Source organism: Labeo rohita, chromosome 6, assembly GCF_022985175.1.
Source record: "Labeo rohita strain BAU-BD-2019 chromosome 6, IGBB_LRoh.1.0, whole genome shotgun sequence".
Lineage (NCBI taxonomy): Eukaryota > Metazoa > Chordata > Actinopteri > Cypriniformes > Cyprinidae > Labeo > Labeo rohita.
In genome coordinates, this window is record NC_066874.1 from 8,252,889 (window position 1) to 8,274,413 (window position 21,525).

The window sequence follows — 21,525 nt, forward strand, 5'->3', positions numbered from 1 at the left end:
GTCTCTTACAGAAACGGGGAAAAAAAAAAAAAAAAAAAAAAAAAAAAAAAAACAAAACACAACACTCACTGCTGCCGTATCCATCGCTGACCCACTCCGGCACAGAGACAGGAGAGGTGGAACCAAGCGGAGAACGAGATGGTGTCATATCTGAATTGTCCATTTCATGAACCTTAAAACATAACAGCTACACCATTACCACATTTACTTGCCAATCACGACGTCAACAGAGAGAACCAATAATATGAGACAACAATTCTAACTATTGCATTTTTTTTATATACACTACCAGTCAAAGGTTTTTGAACAGTACAATTTATGTTTTTTCAAGAATTCTCTTCTGCTCACTAAGTCTTAATTTATTTGATCCAAAGCAAAAACAGCAAAATTGAAATATTTTTACTATTTAAAATAACTTTTCTATTTGAATATTTTAAAATATCATTTATTCCTGTGATTTCAAAGATGAATTTTTAGCATCATTACTCCAGTCACATGATCCCTCAGAAATCATTATCATTATCATCATCATTATAATTATTTACAATAGCGGAGTAGATTTTTTCAGGTTTCTTTGGTGAACAGGAAGTTCAGAAGAATAGCATTTATCTGAAACAGAAATCTTACAAAAGCTCATTTCAGATGAATGCTTATCTTTGTATCTTCGTATCTTTCTATTCAAAGAATCCTTAAAAAAAAAAAAAAAACACTTTTAAATATTGAGAATACAAAATGTTTCTTGAACAGCAAATCAGCATATAGGATGATTTCTGAAGATTCATGTGACACTGAAGACTGGAGTAATGATGCTGAAAATGTAGCTTTGATCTCAGGAATAAATTACATTTTGAAATGTATACAAATAGAAAACAGTTATTTTAAATAGTTTTTGCTGTACTTTGGATCAAATAAATGCTGGTTTGGTGAGCAGAAGAGAAGATTTTCATTTGATTACATTTTAAAAGACTGATTGAATAGTTACAAAATTAAATTATGATGTTAAGATGTCAAAATTCAGAAACTTTGGCTAATGAAATGATACATTCATATTAAAAATCAAAACCCAGAAACTAGAAAAAAGGGAATAAATATTTCTTAGGGAAAAAAAAAAAAAAAAAAAAAAAAAAAAAAAAGAAGTACAGTATCAAAAGAATGCTATTAGTAGTACATAAATACTACTAACTGCATGCTTACCTTATCTGCATCCAGCGAGTCAAGCACAGAAAGGTGTTCGGACATAGTAAGCGAGCATGGGGATGCAGTGTGTGAGCTGGGTGGAGCTTCTTCTGAAGGTGGGATAAAAGTTTGTCTGGCATGTGGTCTCTCTTTGTCCCGCTCCATAGGTGAAGGCTTGCTGTGGAGCTCCAGGCTGGCGTTGTGTAGCGCACTGAGCTCTGAGAGGTGAGATACCTGCAGACGAGAGGGCCGCTCTTCACTGCAGTCCAACCTACGCAGGACTTCAGGGGAAGATAGAGAAGCGGAGAGGGATGGGTCACGGGAAAGGCCTTCAAGAAAGCGGTGACCGTGTTTGGGATGGTGTTCCTGCAGGCTGCAGCGCTGTCGGAGCTGCTCTAGCTCCCGCTGCTGATAGGCCAACTCTTCTTCCTGCACAGCCAGGTCATCCTGCAGACCCCGCAGCTCTGCCTTCAGGTGCTGGTTATGGAACTCGAGATCAGCCAATGCACGATCTTTTGTCTGATGGTGAAAGATCAAATCAGCAAACTTGATTTTTCCATTTCTGAAAAAAAAGTGACTGGTGCTTGTGCTGTATGAAATATTTTATTTCATTAACCCTCATTAAGAATTAAGTCTGTGTACATTTTGCATTCTGGGTCCATTTAGACCAAACAATTCAGCCGTAACTTAACATTTTTCAACTAAATCCATATTGTATCGAATCAGAAGCAACTCCTCATAAAAACATTTCATCTTTTGAAAAAGTTACCACATCAACACATTTACCCCTTTTTGATTAAAAAAAAAAAAAAAAATCTTTGAAATTAAAAAATGACATGAGCCACCTGAGCCAATAAATAAATAAAATTAATTAATTAAAATCCACCGTGACGGACCTGTCATATGACTAACTGCATCCAAATAAAATTGTTTACACACATACGCGTTACAAGTTTCTGATTTTTAAATGAAATACTAATATGTTGGTCAAGGGTGGGGGAAAAAAAAAAAAAAAAAAAAAAAAAAAAAAAAAAAAAAATCCCTGTTTGATTTAATTGCATTTTTGGTTTTCTGAGCAAAAAATAAATAAATAAATAAGTAATTAAATATAAATATAAATATAAATATAAATATAAATATAAATATAAATATAAATATAAATATAAATATAAATATAAATATATATATATATATATATATATATATATATATATATATATATATATATATATATATATATATATATATATATATATATATATTATATTATATTATATTATATTATATGTCGTCACATTTTTCCCTTATTTACAGAAGATACCCACTAAAATGCCATTCAGTGTAACAGTCTTGCCAGGCATATTTACCAAAAAAAACAACAACAACAACAACAACAATTTAAGACATTAAAAGACAAATTACTTTCACCCCAAATACTAATTAGTTGTAATTCTACATTTGTTAAATTTGCTACTATCCTAGGTTTTGCCCATTTGTCAGTAAGATTTTTTTTTTTACTTTAAAACACAATTTAATATGCTCCCTTATTCTTTTATATACTTTAATATGTACAAGTCAGAATGAGGATGTTTTATATATATATATATATATATCCCCTGCTCTAACAGTCATCATCCTATCTGGTATATTTTGCTATAATGACTGGCTAAATTATTTTGCAAATCGTGGTTGATGATGCATTACTTGGGTAATAAAACTTTTGCTTGTAAACCACCAAATCTTACATTTGAACAGAAGTCAGGCTAGAAACACTAATTTAACACACAAACTAGAAGATGTGTATCAATTAAGGAACTAATGCACATACCTGTCCCTCTTCCCGTAGTTTCTCGGCTCTCTCTGTGCTTGTGCTAAGCCCCTCCTTCACAGCTGCTAGCTCCGCCCTTAAAGCATCATGCTCCGTCCTCAGGTGGATCAGCTGTTGTTCTCTCTCACGTAAAGCAGTCTCAGCTTTAGCCAAGGTCTCTTCAGCACATGTCTGCAAAAACAAACATTCAAAATGTCTGTCCTTTACACCACACATAGGAAGTGTTACATCAGTTACAAAACTATTTTTAGTTAAAGTCATACAGCAGAAGAACAAGCTCCTGTTTTAATGCATGACTCAATTTTTGTTGAGGAATGTAAACTATACCCATCTAACCAGTTAACATAAAACAATCTAAAAATATGACAACTATTACACATTAAAGCAATCAGGGTTTTTGCCTGCTGATCAACCACAACAAAAGTAGACTCACAACTAGAAAGAAAGTTCCAAGAAATTAAATGTTATTTGCTAGAATAAAGCTCCAACATACTCCAAACGAAGCAAATATAAACAGTGCAGGTCTCCACTTTACCTCATGACTAACAAATCCAAAGTCTAGATCAAGCTTTAAAAGTAAACTGTTTAAAATACTTCAGACAGACTTCCTCTTTCTGTAAATTTACTTCCCGTGTGAGCTATTCTCTCATGTGCCAGAGGGTTGGACTAAATCATTCTATACTGGACCCTCCCCTTTTTTTCTTTCTGTAACTTCAAGCACTACCCAGACTGCACACACATGGTTGATCTGCAACTAATTACAGACCCTGAAAAGCTTGAAACCTTGAGACAACTCCCCAAATAACTCACTGTTTACATTATTGTTATGGGCTATAAACTTTACTCTTGCCAAGAGCTATTACAGTTTGTTTGCAGTGCAGCTCAAATTTCCACCACAGTTAGGAAATGAAAACTAAATACTCAAATACTATAGGAAGCAGGGTTTGATTTAAAACAAGTTTTCCCAAGTATCTCACCAGTACTTCTTTTTGAGCTTCCCCTTGTTTAGCCACAGTCTCTTCCTGTTGTTCTTGCAGTTCTTTAATGTAGTTAGTCTTTGATGTCATTTCCTGTTTCAAACGCTCTATTTCCTCCTGGAGGCATCCCTCCCGTTTTCTCAGAGCTTCTTTCTCAACAAACAGTTCTTTTTTGCTCGTCTCCAAGGCAATGATGGTGGCTTTGCCTACATCTACGTTTTCCTCAAGCTCATCAAGTTTGTACCTTAAAGCATCAAGTTCATTCTGACAATCCTCCTCTTTGCTTTGCAGCTCGGAGATTTGGTTTTCCAGAAGTTCCTTCTCAACACACTGGTTCTTTAGTTCCTCCTGCAGCCTTGCAAGCTCCTGCTGGACCTCGTCTCTTCTCTCCTCCGCACTTCTCAGCTGGAGCTCAGACTCTTTAAGCCTGGACTGATGAGCTCGCTCTGTATTTTCCAACACCTCCACACGAGCCGCCAACCTCTCAGCTTCTGTCCATTTCTCCTCTAGCTGGAGTTTCAGCTCATTTGCTTCCTGTTCCAACACAACCACCTTCCCCCTTTCCTCTCCGAGACTCTTGCCAAGCGCCTCTACCTGGCTTCCATACTGTTCTTCTTGGGAGAGCAACAGTCTCTGAAGTGAGTCCTTCTCTCCAGCTGCTCGCTCCAGCTCAATCTGTAACTCTTGCAAGCGAGCGCGAGATGATTGCAGCGTGTGGCTGCTGAGCTCCTGGCACAGGCTTTCTTCAGGCGCCCTCTGTTGGAGAGGATGAGGGGACCAGGGGAAGTCTGATGACTCGGGGCTGTCAGTGTTGGGGTCACTGACCTCATGATGGTTGGGGTCAAGCTGGCTCAACTCCTCTTGGAGCTTGTTAATAACCTCATGGAGCTGTTCAGTCTCTTCTTCCTTTGCCTGGCGTAAACGTTGCTGGTCACAACGAAGACGCTCGACCAGAGAGCGTAGCTCTTCAATTTCAGCTTGCTTTTCCTCCAGAGTCTGAAAACGAAAATGAGGCCTAGTTACAAACCAGCAACTTACCTAATCAGTACAAAATAAATGACCAGTCTTCCAAGGTGTTCATGTCTTTCTTCAGTGAAAAAGAAATTAAGTTTGAGGAAAACATTCCAGGATTTTTCACCATAACATAAATTAAAAAAAATAAAAAAAATAAAAATAAAAATAAAAATAAAAATAATAATAATAATAATAATAATAATAATAATAATAATAATAATAATAATAATAATATTATTATATATACTCTTTTTAACCACAAATGCTAGTCTTGCACCAGCTTAGCTTTACACATTATGTAGTCATGTTGAAAAGGTCACACATGATGTAGGCAGAAGTACTGACCCATTGTTTTCAAAGTGAACGTGAAAAGTCAAACGCCCTTTACAAAAAAAGAAGGTAAAACAACAGTGTGGGTCGATTTTAAAGTTGATGGAGAAAATGAGATGGAGCCCTACCTTACCTTTTTGAACCGGAGCCCACAGACGAGGAACTAACCGTGCGTGAACTTTCCAATGTGATTACATAACGTGTGAAGTCGCAGATGCGCATCGCAGAGCTAGTGCAAGATGAGCATTTGTTCTAAAATATATACTATATATTTTATATATACACCATAACGAAACCAACAAATCCTCCAGCTGCAGCAGGAGCTGGACATGACCAATGACCAGTGCTGGATTGTTTAGTTAGACCCTTGTTGCTTAGATGGGATCTTGTAGAGCCCTTTGAAGCTGCACTGAAATGGCAATTTGGACCTTCAACCCATTGGCTCCCATTGAAGTCCACTATATGGAGAAAAACCCTGGAATGTTTTCCTTAAACCTTAAATTTCTTTTTGACTGAAGAAAAAGACATGAACATCCTGGATCACATAGGGTGAGTAAATCAGGAAATTTTTATTTTTGGAAGTGAACTAATCCTTTGTTTTTTTTTCTTTTTTTGTGTACTTCCAAGTAAGAAACTTGGGGGGGAAAAAAAAAAAAAAAAAAAAAAAACACACACACAACAACAACAACAACATACATGGACATACTTGTCCTACCTTATTATCATTGGTCATGTCCAGCTCCTGCTGCAGCTGGAGGATCTGTTGGTTTAAGTGGTCAATCTCCAGATTCTTCTCCTCCAGAAGAGCAGAAGGCAGCTGAAGAATGGATTCATCGCTGCCCTCTTCTAGTCGCCTTGTCAGAGTGTCCACAGTTTCCTAAATGACACAGAATGAGTTCCACCTCGCTTTAACATCCTCCACACAATCATTAACTAAATCCACTACACTATGAAGGTTCTGTGCTATAAATACAATTTATGCAATTTGTTGTGATGTTTACAATCACAATAGAACTGCCAGACTTCACCGAGACCACAGCCTTACCTGCAGTTGCGTAATGTGCGCATGGAGCTGCTCCTCTGATGCTTTGTTCTCTCTGTTTTTGAGCTCCAGCTGTAGTGTTAGTTGTCCAACCTCTTCCTCTCTCACAACCAAATCCTTCTCAAGCTCGCTTATACGCTCTGAAAGCAACTCCACCTAAGAAAGAAGAAAACTCTTAAATCAATTTCACGTCTTAACTAGAAACAAAACAGCCCGTTTTCTCTTTCACTGTCTCTGTACACACCTGTTGTTCTTTGGTCTGCAGATCCTGTTGTGTGGCTTCCAGCTGCTCTCGGAGGTTGGGGTCAGGGGTCATATCAGGGAAACGGTGTCTGGTCTCATCAAGTTTGGACTGTAGGGCAGAGATCTGGAGCTTATTTGCATATTGCTGCTGCTGCAAAGCTTCCTTATCCTAAAAGTAAAAACACACAGATCACTATTGGTTAGAAATACGTACTATTCATTCTACGAATCTCCCCAAACATTAACGCACAACTGAAGCAGTCAAAAATGCATGGGTTTTGAAATGTCTAAATACACATTCACTCTTGTATGTGTATTTTCTTTGCACCTGTGTGAGCTCCTGAAGGCTCTTGCGTGCTTTCTGAAGTTCTTGCTCCAGCTGTGTGACAGTTCGGCTGGCCTCTGCACAGCTCAGCAATGCCTGCTCCAACTCACGGATACGAGTTGTCAATTTTTCAATCTCTTCATTACGCTCTTCTACATCGCGCTGACACTGCTCTTTTGCTGACAACAGTACACTATAGTCTTCCATTTTATCTTTGATCAGAGCCTGGAGACTTTCCACCTGTACAAAATTAGGCAAAGAGAGTCACACGTATCCATAACAAGGGAAAGGAACAGGCTACAATCCCAACAAAAGTGAATGTGATTATTTGAATACAAATACTGAACATCTATCTGGGAAAAGAGGCCACACAGCAGCACAAATTAGCCATAAATTATTCAAGCAACAGTTTTGCAAAGAATCTAGACTTTTAAGGGGGATACAACAGACACAAATGTACAGCTCTGGCAATAAAGCTATTAAATAAAACCTTCAGATGCCACTACAGTAGTAAGCAAAGACATTTCAGAGAAAAGAGGATAAGTGTATGTGTGCGTTTGAGTAGGAGGATGAAAGAGGGGGGAAAAAGACATTAACTATAGACATGACCGATGTATACCTGCTGAAAAAAAGTTTGACAAAAGACAATGAACGGACAATATCCATCACATGCTCTACTACTTAAACACTGCGTAAGCCATGCATTTGCTACCAGCATGAAAATGACTACAGCTGGATAACATACCTGAAGAACCAAGTCCTCAATCTACAACATTCAGTTAGGGAGAAAAAAAAAAAAAAGCATCTAGATGAACATTCAAATCATTCAGAGGTGTCAGAGTTATCAGAACGGCTTTAGTCTCTTTGTCACAGACAGAGTATGTGAGCAATGTGGTATGGAAGAGCAGGTTTTTTTTTTTTTTTTTTTTTAAGATTTGGGCATTTTTTGGATTTTTCTTTTACACCAAGATCAGTCAGAATCAGACCAGAAACACAGACATATTAAAAATGGAACTGCATGAAGAATTTAGAAATAGGACTGTATGAAATGCATGTATAGCATATAGACCCCCCCCCAAAATCATTTTATTTTACAAGAGTGCATTAATTTGATCAAAAATGACAGTAAAGACTTCATTTTTATAAAACCTTTTAAATAAATGTTGTTCTTTTTAACTCTCAAAGCACACTGAGAGGGGAAAAAAAAAATAAAAAATAAAAAATTTAATGCAGCTTTGGTGAGCAGACACACACACAACACACACACACACACACACACACACACACACACACACACACACTTTCTAACATTAAATTTTTACAAACATGAATTGGGGGGAAAAACACATTGGAATGAAGTGATTGTAGAACATTTTGAGAAGGGATGGGAAGTTGCTGCCAGATCATTTTGCTCACATACCCATCACGATTAATCAAGTCACAAAAAGGGTGTTAGACAAACACATCTAAAGTACTAGACATTGACCCTTACCCTTTGACCCTTACTGTCCCCTCCTGTATGTCCTTTAGATGGATGTCTCAGCTGAGCTTCCAGATTCTTTATTTCTTGTTGGAATTCATCTCTCTCATGCTCCCGCTCCACTGCTTGTTCCTGTACATAAGAGGAAAAAAGCAAAGTCATTTAATTCCCTTAGCTCACATTCACTTTTTCTGGCGCTGAATTTCAGACACTTAATCTGCTGGAAACACTCACATCTATGAACTGGCGGTTGTTTTTGAGCTGTTTCTCCAGAGCATTAATGTGTTGCTGCAGGTCTTCAGTCTGCAGGCGGTGCTGTTCCTCCAGCTGATGTGCATGGCTCTCCTGCTCCTCCAGGGCCTGCTCCAGCATCTGCAGACGAGACGCCAAACCACCGCAGTCCTTCTCTGCCTGCCGCTGAACCTCCACACACTCCTGCCCCAGACGCTCAGCTTCCGCTAGAAGAGCTGCAAAGAGCCCAGGAGGACCAATGAATAAAAATGAATGAGTACCAGCAGTCTCCAGATCAACAACACACAAAATGCAAACGCAAATTAAGATGCAAACATGCACAGGAGCTCCGGACCTTTTGTGCATTCTCAATGCACAAATAAAGCACAGCAAACTGGATCAAGAAGAAACTGGCAAAGAAAGACTCGTAAGAAAAAATGTTTTTAGACCTTCAAAACCAAAAGTTTAGAACAAGTTAAACAGCAAAAAAAAAAAAAAAAAAAAAAAAAACAAAAACGTCACAGGATAAGCAAGAGCGTTAATAAACCACAAATCAAAAAAAAAAAAAAAAAAAAAAATTGCAAACCTCATCTGGAACGAATGCATTTAGTGTTCAAAACTGTACAAGAAAATTTTCAACACAAACACTTCAATCGCAGATCATCATGACAAACCTGTCTCTTCCTCTGTGTCGAGGAAGCCTACAGAGCAGAAAGAATTTGTAGGATGAAACTAAACCCTCCATCACAAGCATACGATCTTAAAAATTTCACTCTGTTAGAAGTGTGCGATATATTTTCAAAATTACCACTAATTTGGTCAATTTTTAGACAGTATTTTGCAAAGTGTGTTTTTGTGCTGGTACCTTGGCTGGTTTGAGCCCATCATAGACAGATGACTCGACAAATTTTACATATTCTTCATATTCTGTCCAGTGATTAGTTCACAAGAGTGAAAACAGACAACAGTGCATCTACAAATGTAATCCTGTGTTTACTTATTGTTTACTGAACTTTTTAGACATTCACGATTGTGCAAAACAGAACTTGCTCTAAAAGGCTACGTTGCACAGCGAAAGTGTGCATTCAATGCATTTTTTGGTTCTAAATTGTCAGTTCACATATTGTTAAAACTATAATTGGGATATTATTGTAGATGACACATATCGCACACCCCTACTCTGTGTGCAAACCAACAGATGCATCTTTAACAGGCCATGACTATTCGGCATGCACCGAATGACAGTCTAATGTTACATAATTTGGTGTTATGCAATTCAATCTGAGAATAAACTAAAGCATGTCAGCTTAAATCATGGCCCTAAACCCTTCCTCTCTCACCCTTCTCAGTGTCTCCGAGGCCAGCTGTGAGGGCTTCTCTCTGACGCAGGAGGAGGTTGTGATTTTCACTGAGCTGCTGCAGTTGTACACGCGTGTTCTCCAGCTCCTCTGCCAGGCGCTGCTGCTGCGTCTCCTTCTGCTGAAGTGCCTCCTCCAAAGCAGCTTTCTCAGCTACGTAGCCTTCCATTAGACCTAGAGGCATAAATGTCATCAGCAAATGAGAAGTCAAAATGCCTAATACAGAGATAGTAATACAATAGATAACAGACCATATATAGGTATTCTGACCTTCGGCCTTGTGCAGCTCCAACTGTAGCTGGCTCTTCAGGCTGGCCTCATGATCCAGCTGCTCCAGGAGCTGAGAGTTCTGAAACAGCAGAGACGCTCCGGCCTCACCTCCATCTCTGAATTGCTCATTTAGCATAGCCTGCAGACCACATATCTGCTCCAACTACAGTAGAGAATTACAGAAAGAGATATATATATATATACACACACACACATATATACACACACACACACACACACACATACACACATACACACACACACACACACACACACAAAAAGAACATAATGTGAAACAAGGACTTAAAAAAAAAAAAAAAAAAAAAAAAAAAAAAAAGTCACAAGTCACAAACACATTACATAATCTACCTTTGAATTACAAACTGAATCACAATTCTCACATGCAACCATTCATAGTTTAGGGTCACTAAGAATGATTTTGTTACTTATTTTTTTTTTTTTTTTTTTATACGGCAACACTCTTATTAAGCAAGGATAACTAAGGACGATCAAAAGTAACAGCAGGGATAACTGATACCAACTAAAACTGATGCCAATTCAAAATACTCATATGAAGTAAAGTATAACAGCATATAACATCGAGCACAAGCGTAGTACCTGCTGTGAGGACTCAGATAGCATCTCCAGTAGTTTATCCACAGCGGTGCGCAGACGTGTACAGGCACCCAGCATGAGCTCCTCGCCTTCGGCCTCCATCTCTCCCTCCGGCCCATAGAACACACTGTCACACAGCCTCTGAGACAACTCCAATCCCTCATCCACAGCCGAAGACCACACACTACAATCAGCATCTCCCTCTACGCCAACCACCTCTCCTGAAGGGGGGGAAAACAAAAAAAAAAAAAAAAAAAAAAAAAAAAAAAAAAAAAAAAAAAAAAAAAAAAAAAAACACACACACACACAACAAACAAACAGAAACATAAATTGTTACAATCTGTTTGAAAGCAGACCAAAAATAATCAAACGATATTTGGAACATTGAGATTATCATCCAAAGCTTCCTTTATGAATTTTAAAATGTTAAAGAAAAGATATTGTACGAATAAATGTATTAGCAACTTTTATAGTTGTCATCATTAAATTGGATGATAACAAAAAGGGTTTTTTTGTGTGTGAACTAGGGCTGCCTCCTTATAGTCAACGAGAAGAGGCTTGGTTGACCAAAATTTTATTAGTCACTGAAAAAAAGACAAAAAAAAAAAAAAAAAAAAAACATTCTACAGGAAGTGGCGAAGTCACGCAGTCCGTGATGGACAGATCGTTAACGGCTGTGGTAATATAGTGTATCAGGCAGCACATACAAACACTCACCTATAATTCATCGACCTCAAATATGACTTTTCATCTAAAATTTGTAAGCAGTAGCAACTTTACATGGCCACTAAATCTAATGTTAACCTAGAAAAATGTGCGCCATTCAAGTGCCTGTGCGGAGTGTGGAAGCTGAAAAGTTGTGCGTTTACTGCATAACAGATGGAGGCACGAGTGCAGTCACCTGCTCTTAAAATACTTCCTTTTTGGTCATACAAATAAAAGTAATACATCATTCCAATCTATAAAGACTATGTTTATTTGTGTGCACTCAGAACAACAACAAAACATGGCGCTTTTGTAAAATAAAGAAAGCAAACAGGATGCACTTTTCTGCCGTCTCAGTTTCTGCGAATGCGGTTATATCGTTGAGTAATTATACTGTATATAAACTGCGGGCATCAGAGAGCCGCTATTAACACGTGGGGCACTGAAACTGCTTCTAAATACATGATTGCTTTTTACTTTCACTTTTGAGATTCGCGATCACACTAGGGATGTGGCAATACTCGATATAATATTGAACCGTTTGGTACGACATCCACAGTTCAATACACGCGGACCATGAATTGCTGTTTTCAGCTCTGCATTTAAATAATTTCCTTGTTTTATTTCTCTCAAAATTTGCTGTGTGCGCCTGTGATTTCACGTGCTAAGATGAGGAAACACCGCCCCGTTTATATTTGAAAAAGCAACACTTGCAGAGCATCTTCCCTTCTAATGACATGCATTGAGAAGCCTTTCTAAACTTGTTGTCCAACAAAAGAGAACAATATAACTTATTTTTACGTCACAGCATCAGTCGAGTGTTTGAAATAAGTTCCTTTTGTGATCTGATGTGGCTCCTTATATTGTCTGCCTCATTCTATAATATTCTATCCTGTATGTCAATTAGCAACGGCTTACAAATATACTTAATCATTATGAAAATACCCAAGATGGCTTGAAAAACACCAAGATGGCTTGATAAACCATATATTATTGCAGACAAGCGTTTATTGTCCTTATATTCCATCATTCAAAATTAACATTATATCTTGTTTTTATTCAGTTACAGTGATAGCGATGCCTTTATCCATATTAGAGTTTTCTTGGCTGGTAGTTATGGGTCGTTCTTGAACGGTTCGTTAATTTTTTAGTTCGTACTGAACCGTGGACTAACTGTATTGTTGCATCCCTAGATCACACGTGCTCAGTGTATATACTACAGAGCAGCAGTTCTTACAACATATTTTACTAGATTAAATGCTTGTCAGTCGTGCTCAGGATCTGCAAGTCATTTGCCATCATCTCTCCTTACTCTGTTTATGTGGTAAGTGAAAATGTATGTACTGTAATGTAAAAGGCAACCGTTAGCGGCCAACCATGTCCCTTTAGTAGCTTGCGTTATTTGTTTTCCGTGCCTTTCTGAATACAGATTGACGGGTCGGACACCAGGCACCCCTCCCCCACCCCACCGATGTCATCGCAATGTCTCACTGTAGTCATTGTCCGATGCCAATTTGGCAGACATCGCCAAACCCTAACTGTGGCAAGCTTTTTTTTTTTTTTTTTTATAAAGGCCATGTATACAATTAAAGGCTCTTCATTGGGATTTATATGGTTTATTAATACGTGCGACTAATAGTCGAATAGCTTATTCATTTTAATAGCTTAAAATAAACAACTACTAGTTGACCGAGGGCAGCCCTAGTGTGAATTAATCTCTCACCCTCAACTTGTTCCAAACCTGCGAGTTCCTTTCTTCTGTTGAACACCAAAAAAGACATTTTGAACACAGTAACCAAACGGTTGACAGTAGCCACTGACTTTCATAGTAAGGAAAAAAAATAAATAAATAATAAAATAAAAATAATAATAATAATAATAATAATAATAATAATAATAATAATAATAATAATAATAATAATAATAAAAAAAAATACTACGGAAATCCATGGCTGCCAGCAACTGTTTGGTTACCAACATTCTTCAAAATATCTTCTATTGTGTTTAACAGAAGAAAAACTCCAATTTGGAACAAGTGGAGTATGAGCAAATGACAGTTTTTGGTGAACTATCCCTTTACATATTATATACATTTTATATATCAAATCAATTGGACATGGCTTTCAGACTGGTTGATCAATACAGATTTCATTCAGCAGACTACCAGAAACATACCTGTTTCACGTGACTCACGGCTACTGCTGGCTGTCATAGAGCTGGGCGTTTTGTCTCCAGCCCGACCTCCTGACACACAAGCCCCTAACTTGTGGCTGATATGCTCTTCTGTTGCAATAGTGATTCGAAGCATTTCTACGAGCATCCGCTGTAGTTTGTCACGTGCTGTTTTCAGGTCTTGTCTGACAGAAACAAAAGTTAAAAAATAAATAAATAAATAAATAAAAAGTTTTAAAAACAAAGTTGTTCTTTAAAACAGTATGCAGACTGTCATTTAGTTCCCCAAAATCTCTTTTTCTGTATCCCTGCAGGCCAGCTGACCTTTGCTGTGTGGCAGTGTTGAGGTCAGCTCTGAGCATGGCCAGTAGATTGTCTCCCTCCTGGTTTTCCCGGTCTCTGCGTTGCAGGAGCGTCTCCAGCGTGTCCATCTCTGCCCGCTTGCCCTCTAGCTCCACCTGCAGCCCGCTCACCTCTGCTCGCAGCTGAGGAAGAGGCAAAAGAGATGCCACAGACAGGAAACTAGTCATCACACAGGCAAGAAAGGCATAAGCATTTGTTCAAGAGGCGTCAATGCAACTAACAAATAGGGAAGAGGTTAACATCTAGAAGCATCAAAATAAGCTTGCAGCCAAAGTAAACAGAAAACATGTCTGTAGATGATCCCGAAGTTCTGCATCTTGTTTTGTATGAGCCTGAAAGATTCAAAGCCAAAAAGAGGTGGGAGAACAGCAGCAAAAGCCGATGAGACAATGTAGCGTGCATTTAAATAAGGTTGCTGTAAGAATGCGTATTTCTACCAGCCAAAAGGTGTGCAAAGATGTAACCATAACAACCAGCTCTACCAAAGCTTAGCTAGACCCTTTGTTACTATTCCCACCCACTACTTCTTATGTACCAGCATCCTAAACACCCCCTTAAAAATAGCAACTCAACTGTCTGGAAAACCAGATTCTAGCGGTTTAAATGGTTAACATTACTGCAGTCCAAATTCAAACTCTCTTTCAAGTGTAGAAATTAGTGAAGTATTGTAATTTCCCTTTTGTAGTGTAAAGCAAAAATAATATACCCTCTTCATTTGTCTTTTTTTTTTTTTTTTTTTTTAAATTATCACAATAAATAGCATATCATAGACTTCATATCTCAATATTATCGCATTGTGGGATTTTGATGTAACATCCCTACTACTAATATTATATTATATTATATTATATTATATTATATTATATTATATTATATTATATTATATTAACATTTAACATCTTTTAGCAATTTAGCAGCCCACTATTAGAATTTGTTGTTACATTTGGTGATTCATAAATATCAGTTTTAACAGATTTTAGGCATCATACACTTGCCAACTTTGTAAATGGGCAATAAAATAAATAAATAAATAAAAATATAATATAGGCCAATATACACTTTTCTATGCAATCTGTGCCTGCCCAAATTCTGCATGATGGCTCTGACTTTAGCCAACTAGCATTTAGACTGCAAATTAGTGCAAAATGTTCTGTAGTACATTCCAGGCTTTAGATATAAAAAAAAAAAAAAAAAAAAAAAGAAATGAACACTGAAAAAACTCAAAAGCATTGCTTTTGCTTTTCTGAATTAAAATACTGAATACTTAAAGCAACAGTTATTAGAGAGTTTAGAGAAAATATTCAGGTTTGTTACACTAAGCTGACTTTGGTCATTTGCTGTAGTTGTATTGCAAGTTGACTAACTGATTGATTGTGTGTTGTACCTGTGACACTACAGTGTCCAGTTGCTGTAGCTGTGCATTGAGTTGGCTCATCTTGTCACTGTAGGCGAGTTCAGTTTGCTCGTGTTGCTGTTTTAAAGTCTTTTCCAGCTCCTCAAGTGCAACAGCTTTTTCCTGGTCACTCTCCTCCTGAAAGACACACATACACATTATGGGCAATATTCAAGAAACAGGCAGAGTAGCAATGACTTCAATATCACTTCTTTTGGAGCTTTACATTCTCACCCTCAAAACAGACATAAGCCAAATGTTTAGATCAGAACTTACCCAGTGAATTCTATAAAAAATTAAAAAGATCATTGATAAATCACAGAACACACACACACAAAAAACCCACACAAACCTCAAATCCTCAATCAGTCAGCCATTGCTCACGTGTCCCTACACGTCTTTCCATCTGTAGGATTAATACTGAGAGAAGACCTCTCTAATGCTCCAATGGGAAAGTGGCCAACTGATAAACCAAATAGGGTAAAATCTCAGAAAGCCCCTTTGCTGACAGATTTCAGCTAGAGGACAACTCTACAAGGTCAACGCAAACGTCTGACAGCATCAGATCTAAAGGTTTATTGTGAATGATGGAGGCTATAATTTACAGCACAGGGTGGGGATTATTATTAATTTGAGCTTAGAGTGGATCGTCCCCTTGCTCCAGATGTTAACTCCCTCCCCCAATAAGCTTAGCTATTGTCCATTACCATGTCTATGAGTAGCATATACACAAATATTAAAATACTGCACATTACGCTACAGCAATAATCACAACATAGACAAGTTTAAAGAATTTTATAAAAAGCAAGTTTTCTCAAGTCAAATTAACTATGATGAATGAACACCTATTCAATAAGATACAGGCTATATGCGATATGCTGTAAAACAAGCTATGCTCCTTCTTAAGCCTAATTTGTTGTCAGTGTTTGTTAGATGGTTAGATGGTTTTTCAAAGTAGTATAACTGGCTGTAGCATTGTTTTTTTGGACAAAGTAGTACGTGAACTTGGCATGTTCCCTAAATATCTGCAAATGTATTATGCTGTTTTTATACGTTAGTACAGTCATGTATTTACTGCCTTTAAACCATGGTTAAAGGCAATACTAATTGCGCTAATACTAGTAAATCTATATACTGAATGTGTCAAGTAATGTTCTTAGTCTTTATTTATCAATTTAGCTGTACAGCAATTAATGTTTTTCTGGTCCTTCTGACACAACATTTAAGATATTGAAGATTTTTTTTTATGACCAATTTGACCAAGCTGAATTGAAGACATTGACAGGGAGCCTGCCAGTCTGCTTAAAGGGGCCATGAACTGAGAAACCAAAATCCCCTTGATCTTTTGACATATAAGAGGTTATTTTATTATAAAAACATCCTGTAAGTTTCAGAACTCAAAACTTTGTTAGTCTAAAAACAGCTTGTCTGCCAAAATGACAGCTTTTGGAAAGTTCTACTCTTATGATGTAATGGGCGGATAAGTGCTGCCTCTGCAGAAGAAAATCGACATGACTGCCTGTTTAGCCCCGCCCACCGATTCGTGCATAGTGATTATCAGAGAGGTGAACATGCAGGTCTACGCAGAAACCAAACAATAAAGCTGCTGTACTGCTGCAGAAGCACGGCTTCTGGAACTTACTGCCAGACCGCAACCATGTGCAGTGTTAACGCTCACATCCGTTAACATGAGCGGGGAAAAAAATATGCACCATATAAGCACTGCAAATGGAGTAAAACAGGCGTACAGTATCAAATTCAAGCCAGTCCCTCTTTTATCCATTGTCCAAGAAACACCATATCTCGTAAAACAGAGAATCATGGCTTTCTGATGTTTACTCATCATGTTTCCGTTCCGGTGTAACCCCAGGTATGGGTCACCACACTCTCAGGATATGAAGAATAAGAGATAGAAAAACTTAATCTTCCGAAATAAAGCAACAATATCTTCTCAGATAAAAGTTAGAATCTAGGGACAAGCTAGCCATCACACTGCTCTGACCTTATCAGCCCATTTGTATCCTATTATTTGATTCACTCTTGACGCTAACCAGTCATTATGATTTTGTCTCCAGAAAACATTTCATTTGCTTATGTCAGAAACAGCGAGTCTCTTAAAAAACAGGCTGTTGTTCTTACTACTTGCATTGTTATAGCTGGCGACTGACACGATTACATATATTTGCCAACGCCAGTGTTTACTTGCATTTGGCGCTTGGCAAGTGTTAATTTTAGGCCCTTTGCAAAGTAATGTAACATTACTTTCCATAAAAAGTAACTAAGTAGCGTAGTTACTTTTTTAGGGAGTAACCCAATATTGCAATGCATTACTTTTAAAAGTAACTCTCCCAAACACTGAATACACGTTCACTTTAATAAGAAACAACAGCTTTACGGCTACTTGCTTCTCTCACCTTCAACTGTGCAATTTTCTGCTGCAACAGCTCCTCAGACTTGCACTTGAGAAGCTCTGCCTCTTCCAGGAAGTGGAGGCGTTGCCTTGACGCTTCTTCCTCTAATTCCCTACGGAGAGCTTCCAGCTCCCTGGCAGACACTCCTCTCAATTCCTGAGGTAGAGAAGAGAGTTAATGAAAGAAACTCTTATCTTCTTACGGTTTAAACAAGACTTTTCTATGCTAAATCCATGCTGAAGGCTAAACACATCCAAATGAAAATGACACAGCCAGACTCATTGTTCTTGCCCTCCTGAATACATACCTGTAGCTGTTGCTGGTGTTGAGTAGCTAGCACATCCAGTTGTTGCCCTTGTTGCTTTTCCTTTGCAGTAGCAAGATCAGTGATCTCCAGAAGGGCGGCGCTATGCTGCTTCTCTAAAGCAACTACTTGCTGCTGAAGAGCCTCCAAAGCAGATCGATGCTCATCCTCAAGAGCAGCCCTCTGAGAGGATACTGCTTCAGAGAGCTCCGCCTGCATGAGCAAGGTAACACTAGATGTTTCTCCTGCAATAAACTTTTCATCGCCAACGTATTAAACACATGCACCTGTGCTTACCTGATGGGCTTGATTCAATTCTGCTGCCATTGCACTGAATTTATCCATATGCACCTTTGCAAACTCACTTCTGAGGTCCTCTCTGATGGCTTGCTCCTCCTTTTTCACCCTTTCAATCTCTCCAGTGTAGTGCTCTACAAGGTCATGCAGTTCTCTATCCTTCTCATCCCGCACTGCCTGGATTTCTTTCAAGTAAGTGCTCTCCAGTGTATCCATATTTGCCAACAGCCTCTCCTCAAGCTCCTCCCTCTCCTGTTTGTGTCGTGCCTCAAGCTCCGCCTCTTGAGCTTCAAGCTGCGCCAGGTTGGTCTCCTCAAGGACCGCCTCCAATTTGTCAAGCTCTACCTTGTGTTTATTTGTAAGTTCCATCTCCAAGGTCTCTAAGGCCGTTTTGTGATTGGTCCTCAGGGATTCCAGTTCTTCCAGGTGGTGTATTTTGAGTTTCTGACACTCCTTTTCAAGATGCTCTAATTGTGCAGCTTTCTCATCTAGGAGTGTTTTCTGGGCCTGCAGCTCCACACCATGCTCTTCTCTCTGTTGACCCAAGGCAGCATCTCTTTGAAGGGTCAACTTCTCTTCCAGTTGTTTCTGCTCTTCTTGGTGCCTACATGCATGACATACAGATGATAATTAGCACATTTACTCCAGCCATTCTCCATTTGTTGTTGTACATTGTTTTATAAATGTTTTATTGCACAAGAAAAAGTGGCCACCAATTACACTGGTGTTTAAAAAAAAAAAAAAAAAAAAAAAAAAAAAAAAAAAAAAAACACACACAAGCAATACTAAGTAGTACAGATAACAGGGCTCTACACTCACTTTTCAATTTAGGAGCAGTGTCAAAATTTCAAGAGCACCTTCTAATTAAAAATCACATTTGATCAAAAAATGAGCCTTCCCATTATGAGGCGATATTTGACGAAGTGATTTACAGGTACATTTCGTTTTTACCTTTATAGTGCCATTTTATTAAAAGTATGTCATCTTTAACAAAATTATATTTCATAAGCTTTTTAAAATTTCTAATTAAAACAGTACATTTCTAAAATATTAAAATTCCTATATTAAAACAATAACAACAAGTGGAACGAGAATGTTACCAATCAAAAGAAATCAGCATTAAAATTAATTTGTACTACAGAAGTGGACAGAACAACACAAAAGTGGCTTTTAGGTGTACTTTCATACGTTTAATGAGGCTCAGAGGTGGCATGAGTGCAATCAAATTTATAAATTCATGTTGAGATTAATGTTTTAAATATAACATTTTAAATGCAAAATATTAAATTTAAATAACTGAAAAGATACTTAAAAAGAAACAAACTGCCAGTAGGTGGCAGCAAGTTGCTGATTTAATTACGGAATCATTCATTCGATTCGCTCAAATAGCTGATTCATTCAGGAATAAAGCAAGTGACTGTCTTTATGAATGAGTAATTGATTCATTGACTCACTAGATTAGTTTAAAGAGCACATTCATAAATGAAACAACGCTGTGTTTGGATGGAGGCGCGTAGGAGCTCAGTTGTGGCTCGTTTCAAACTGTTTTTGATGACGAAAGAGCAGTCTGACAATGCAAGTCACTTAATATTAACTTCATTTATTTGACTCCTGTATGAAATCAATCTCATTTACAGACTGCCTTAAAAAGCGGTAACTCATCTTAGTTCATCGATCTCACAAAGTTCCATTATAATCAACAAAGCTCCCTACAGTGCACAATGAATCTTATTTACTCTCTCTACAATTTGTTCCTAAATATTTTAAATAGTCGCACGCAGTAGATTTCAATCGCAAATACTGAATACGACTGAAACGGTCGTGCTGTAGAGCCCTAAATAACAGTAATAGGTCTTAAGGTTTAACTTAAGTGCCTCTGGATCACATTTGCCAATGATATGAACATGTTTTAGTGTAATGCAGTCTCTGACCTGCAGAAGGCCTCTTGTAGCTTGCTCTCCATTTGATCCTGAAGTAGAGCATTCAGCTCTTTCACCTCTGCTGCCATGGCGCTCTTTGCAGTGGACATTTCTTTGTCGTATTGAGCCTGGAGTTTCTGCTTCAACGCCACTACCTGAGGGCTCTCTTCACACTCCACACTCTTCTGCAGGGCTTGAAGCTTCTCCTTTTCCACATCAAGGAGCTTTTGGACCTCTAGAAGCTTCTGCTCCAACTCCTCTTTCTCTTTCTGGGCAGATCTCTGAAGCTCCTCTCTCTGGGATGCCAAGTGCTCATCTGCCTGAATTTGGAGTTGCTCCCTCAGCTGGGTATGCTCTTTAGTGAACTCCTCACTCACACATTTCCTCTCTGCCTTCGCCGCCTCTTCAAGACGCACCCTTAACTCTTCAGCAGCATCTTTCTGATGCTTTAATGGGAAAAGAACAGTGGTCAAAATTAACTGTATTCATAAAGATACCACTGATACTACAGTATTGCTAAAGGGTGTGTTTCATCCAGCTACAGCATGACCACTATTTCTACACCTTATGACAGTGGTACCAGCCTTTGGCAACAATCTTCACCAAAGCCCTTTTGTACCACATATAAAGGGCTGCTGTTATGCACACACTTACTGTCTCCTCCATCTGACTGAGCTGCTCTTTGTGTTGCGCCGCCACTTTCTTCAGTTCCTCTGAGTGCATTAGGGAGAGCTGAGATAGATGGTTCTCCAGCTGGGTCACCTTGGCCTGGTACTCAAGAGTCCTTTCCTTCACCTCAGCCTCCACCTGCCTTGCTACGTCCTGTGCAGACTGTAGCCGTATCTTGTTTATTTCTAAAGAGAAAGAGAGAGAAAAAAAAAAATTACTTTACTTACTTATTTAATATTGTTATATTAAAGAACAGCATTTATTTGAAATAGATTTTTTTAACAAAAAATGTATGTTTATAATACTAAAATGTGTTGGTTTTCTGTGGTTTTTAGTATGGTGCTATGTGGTTGCTAAGGTGTTAAAAAAATAAATGCAAAGCTTGGAGCACATCGAACAAAGC

At 38.2% G+C, this 21,525-nt stretch overlaps 1 protein-coding gene across 1 annotated transcript in view; it reads right to left on the reverse strand.

Moving 5' to 3' along the window:
• pcnt (pericentrin) overlaps nt 1–21,525 on the reverse strand; it is a 46,670-nt gene that overhangs the window by 11,778 nt on the left and 13,367 nt on the right. Inside the window, exons 18-38 of the mRNA XM_051112119.1 lie at nt 21,108–21,307; nt 20,466–20,899; nt 18,535–19,138; nt 18,241–18,450; nt 17,937–18,089; nt 15,514–15,660; nt 14,091–14,251; nt 13,770–13,951; nt 10,893–11,110; nt 10,275–10,437; nt 9,987–10,178; nt 8,650–8,882; nt 8,428–8,547; nt 6,939–7,175; nt 6,612–6,779; nt 6,371–6,523; nt 6,041–6,202; nt 3,982–4,977; nt 3,005–3,175; nt 1,195–1,695; nt 70–172 (exon numbers count right to left, since the gene is read on the reverse strand). Coding sequence (XP_050968076.1) covers nt 70–172; nt 1,195–1,695; nt 3,005–3,175; nt 3,982–4,977; nt 6,041–6,202; nt 6,371–6,523; nt 6,612–6,779; nt 6,939–7,175; nt 8,428–8,547; nt 8,650–8,882; nt 9,987–10,178; nt 10,275–10,437; nt 10,893–11,110; nt 13,770–13,951; nt 14,091–14,251; nt 15,514–15,660; nt 17,937–18,089; nt 18,241–18,450; nt 18,535–19,138; nt 20,466–20,899; nt 21,108–21,307 — 5,508 coding nt within the window. The remainder of the gene's footprint in view (nt 1–69; nt 173–1,194; nt 1,696–3,004; nt 3,176–3,981; nt 4,978–6,040; nt 6,203–6,370; nt 6,524–6,611; nt 6,780–6,938; nt 7,176–8,427; nt 8,548–8,649; nt 8,883–9,986; nt 10,179–10,274; nt 10,438–10,892; nt 11,111–13,769; nt 13,952–14,090; nt 14,252–15,513; nt 15,661–17,936; nt 18,090–18,240; nt 18,451–18,534; nt 19,139–20,465; nt 20,900–21,107; nt 21,308–21,525) is intronic.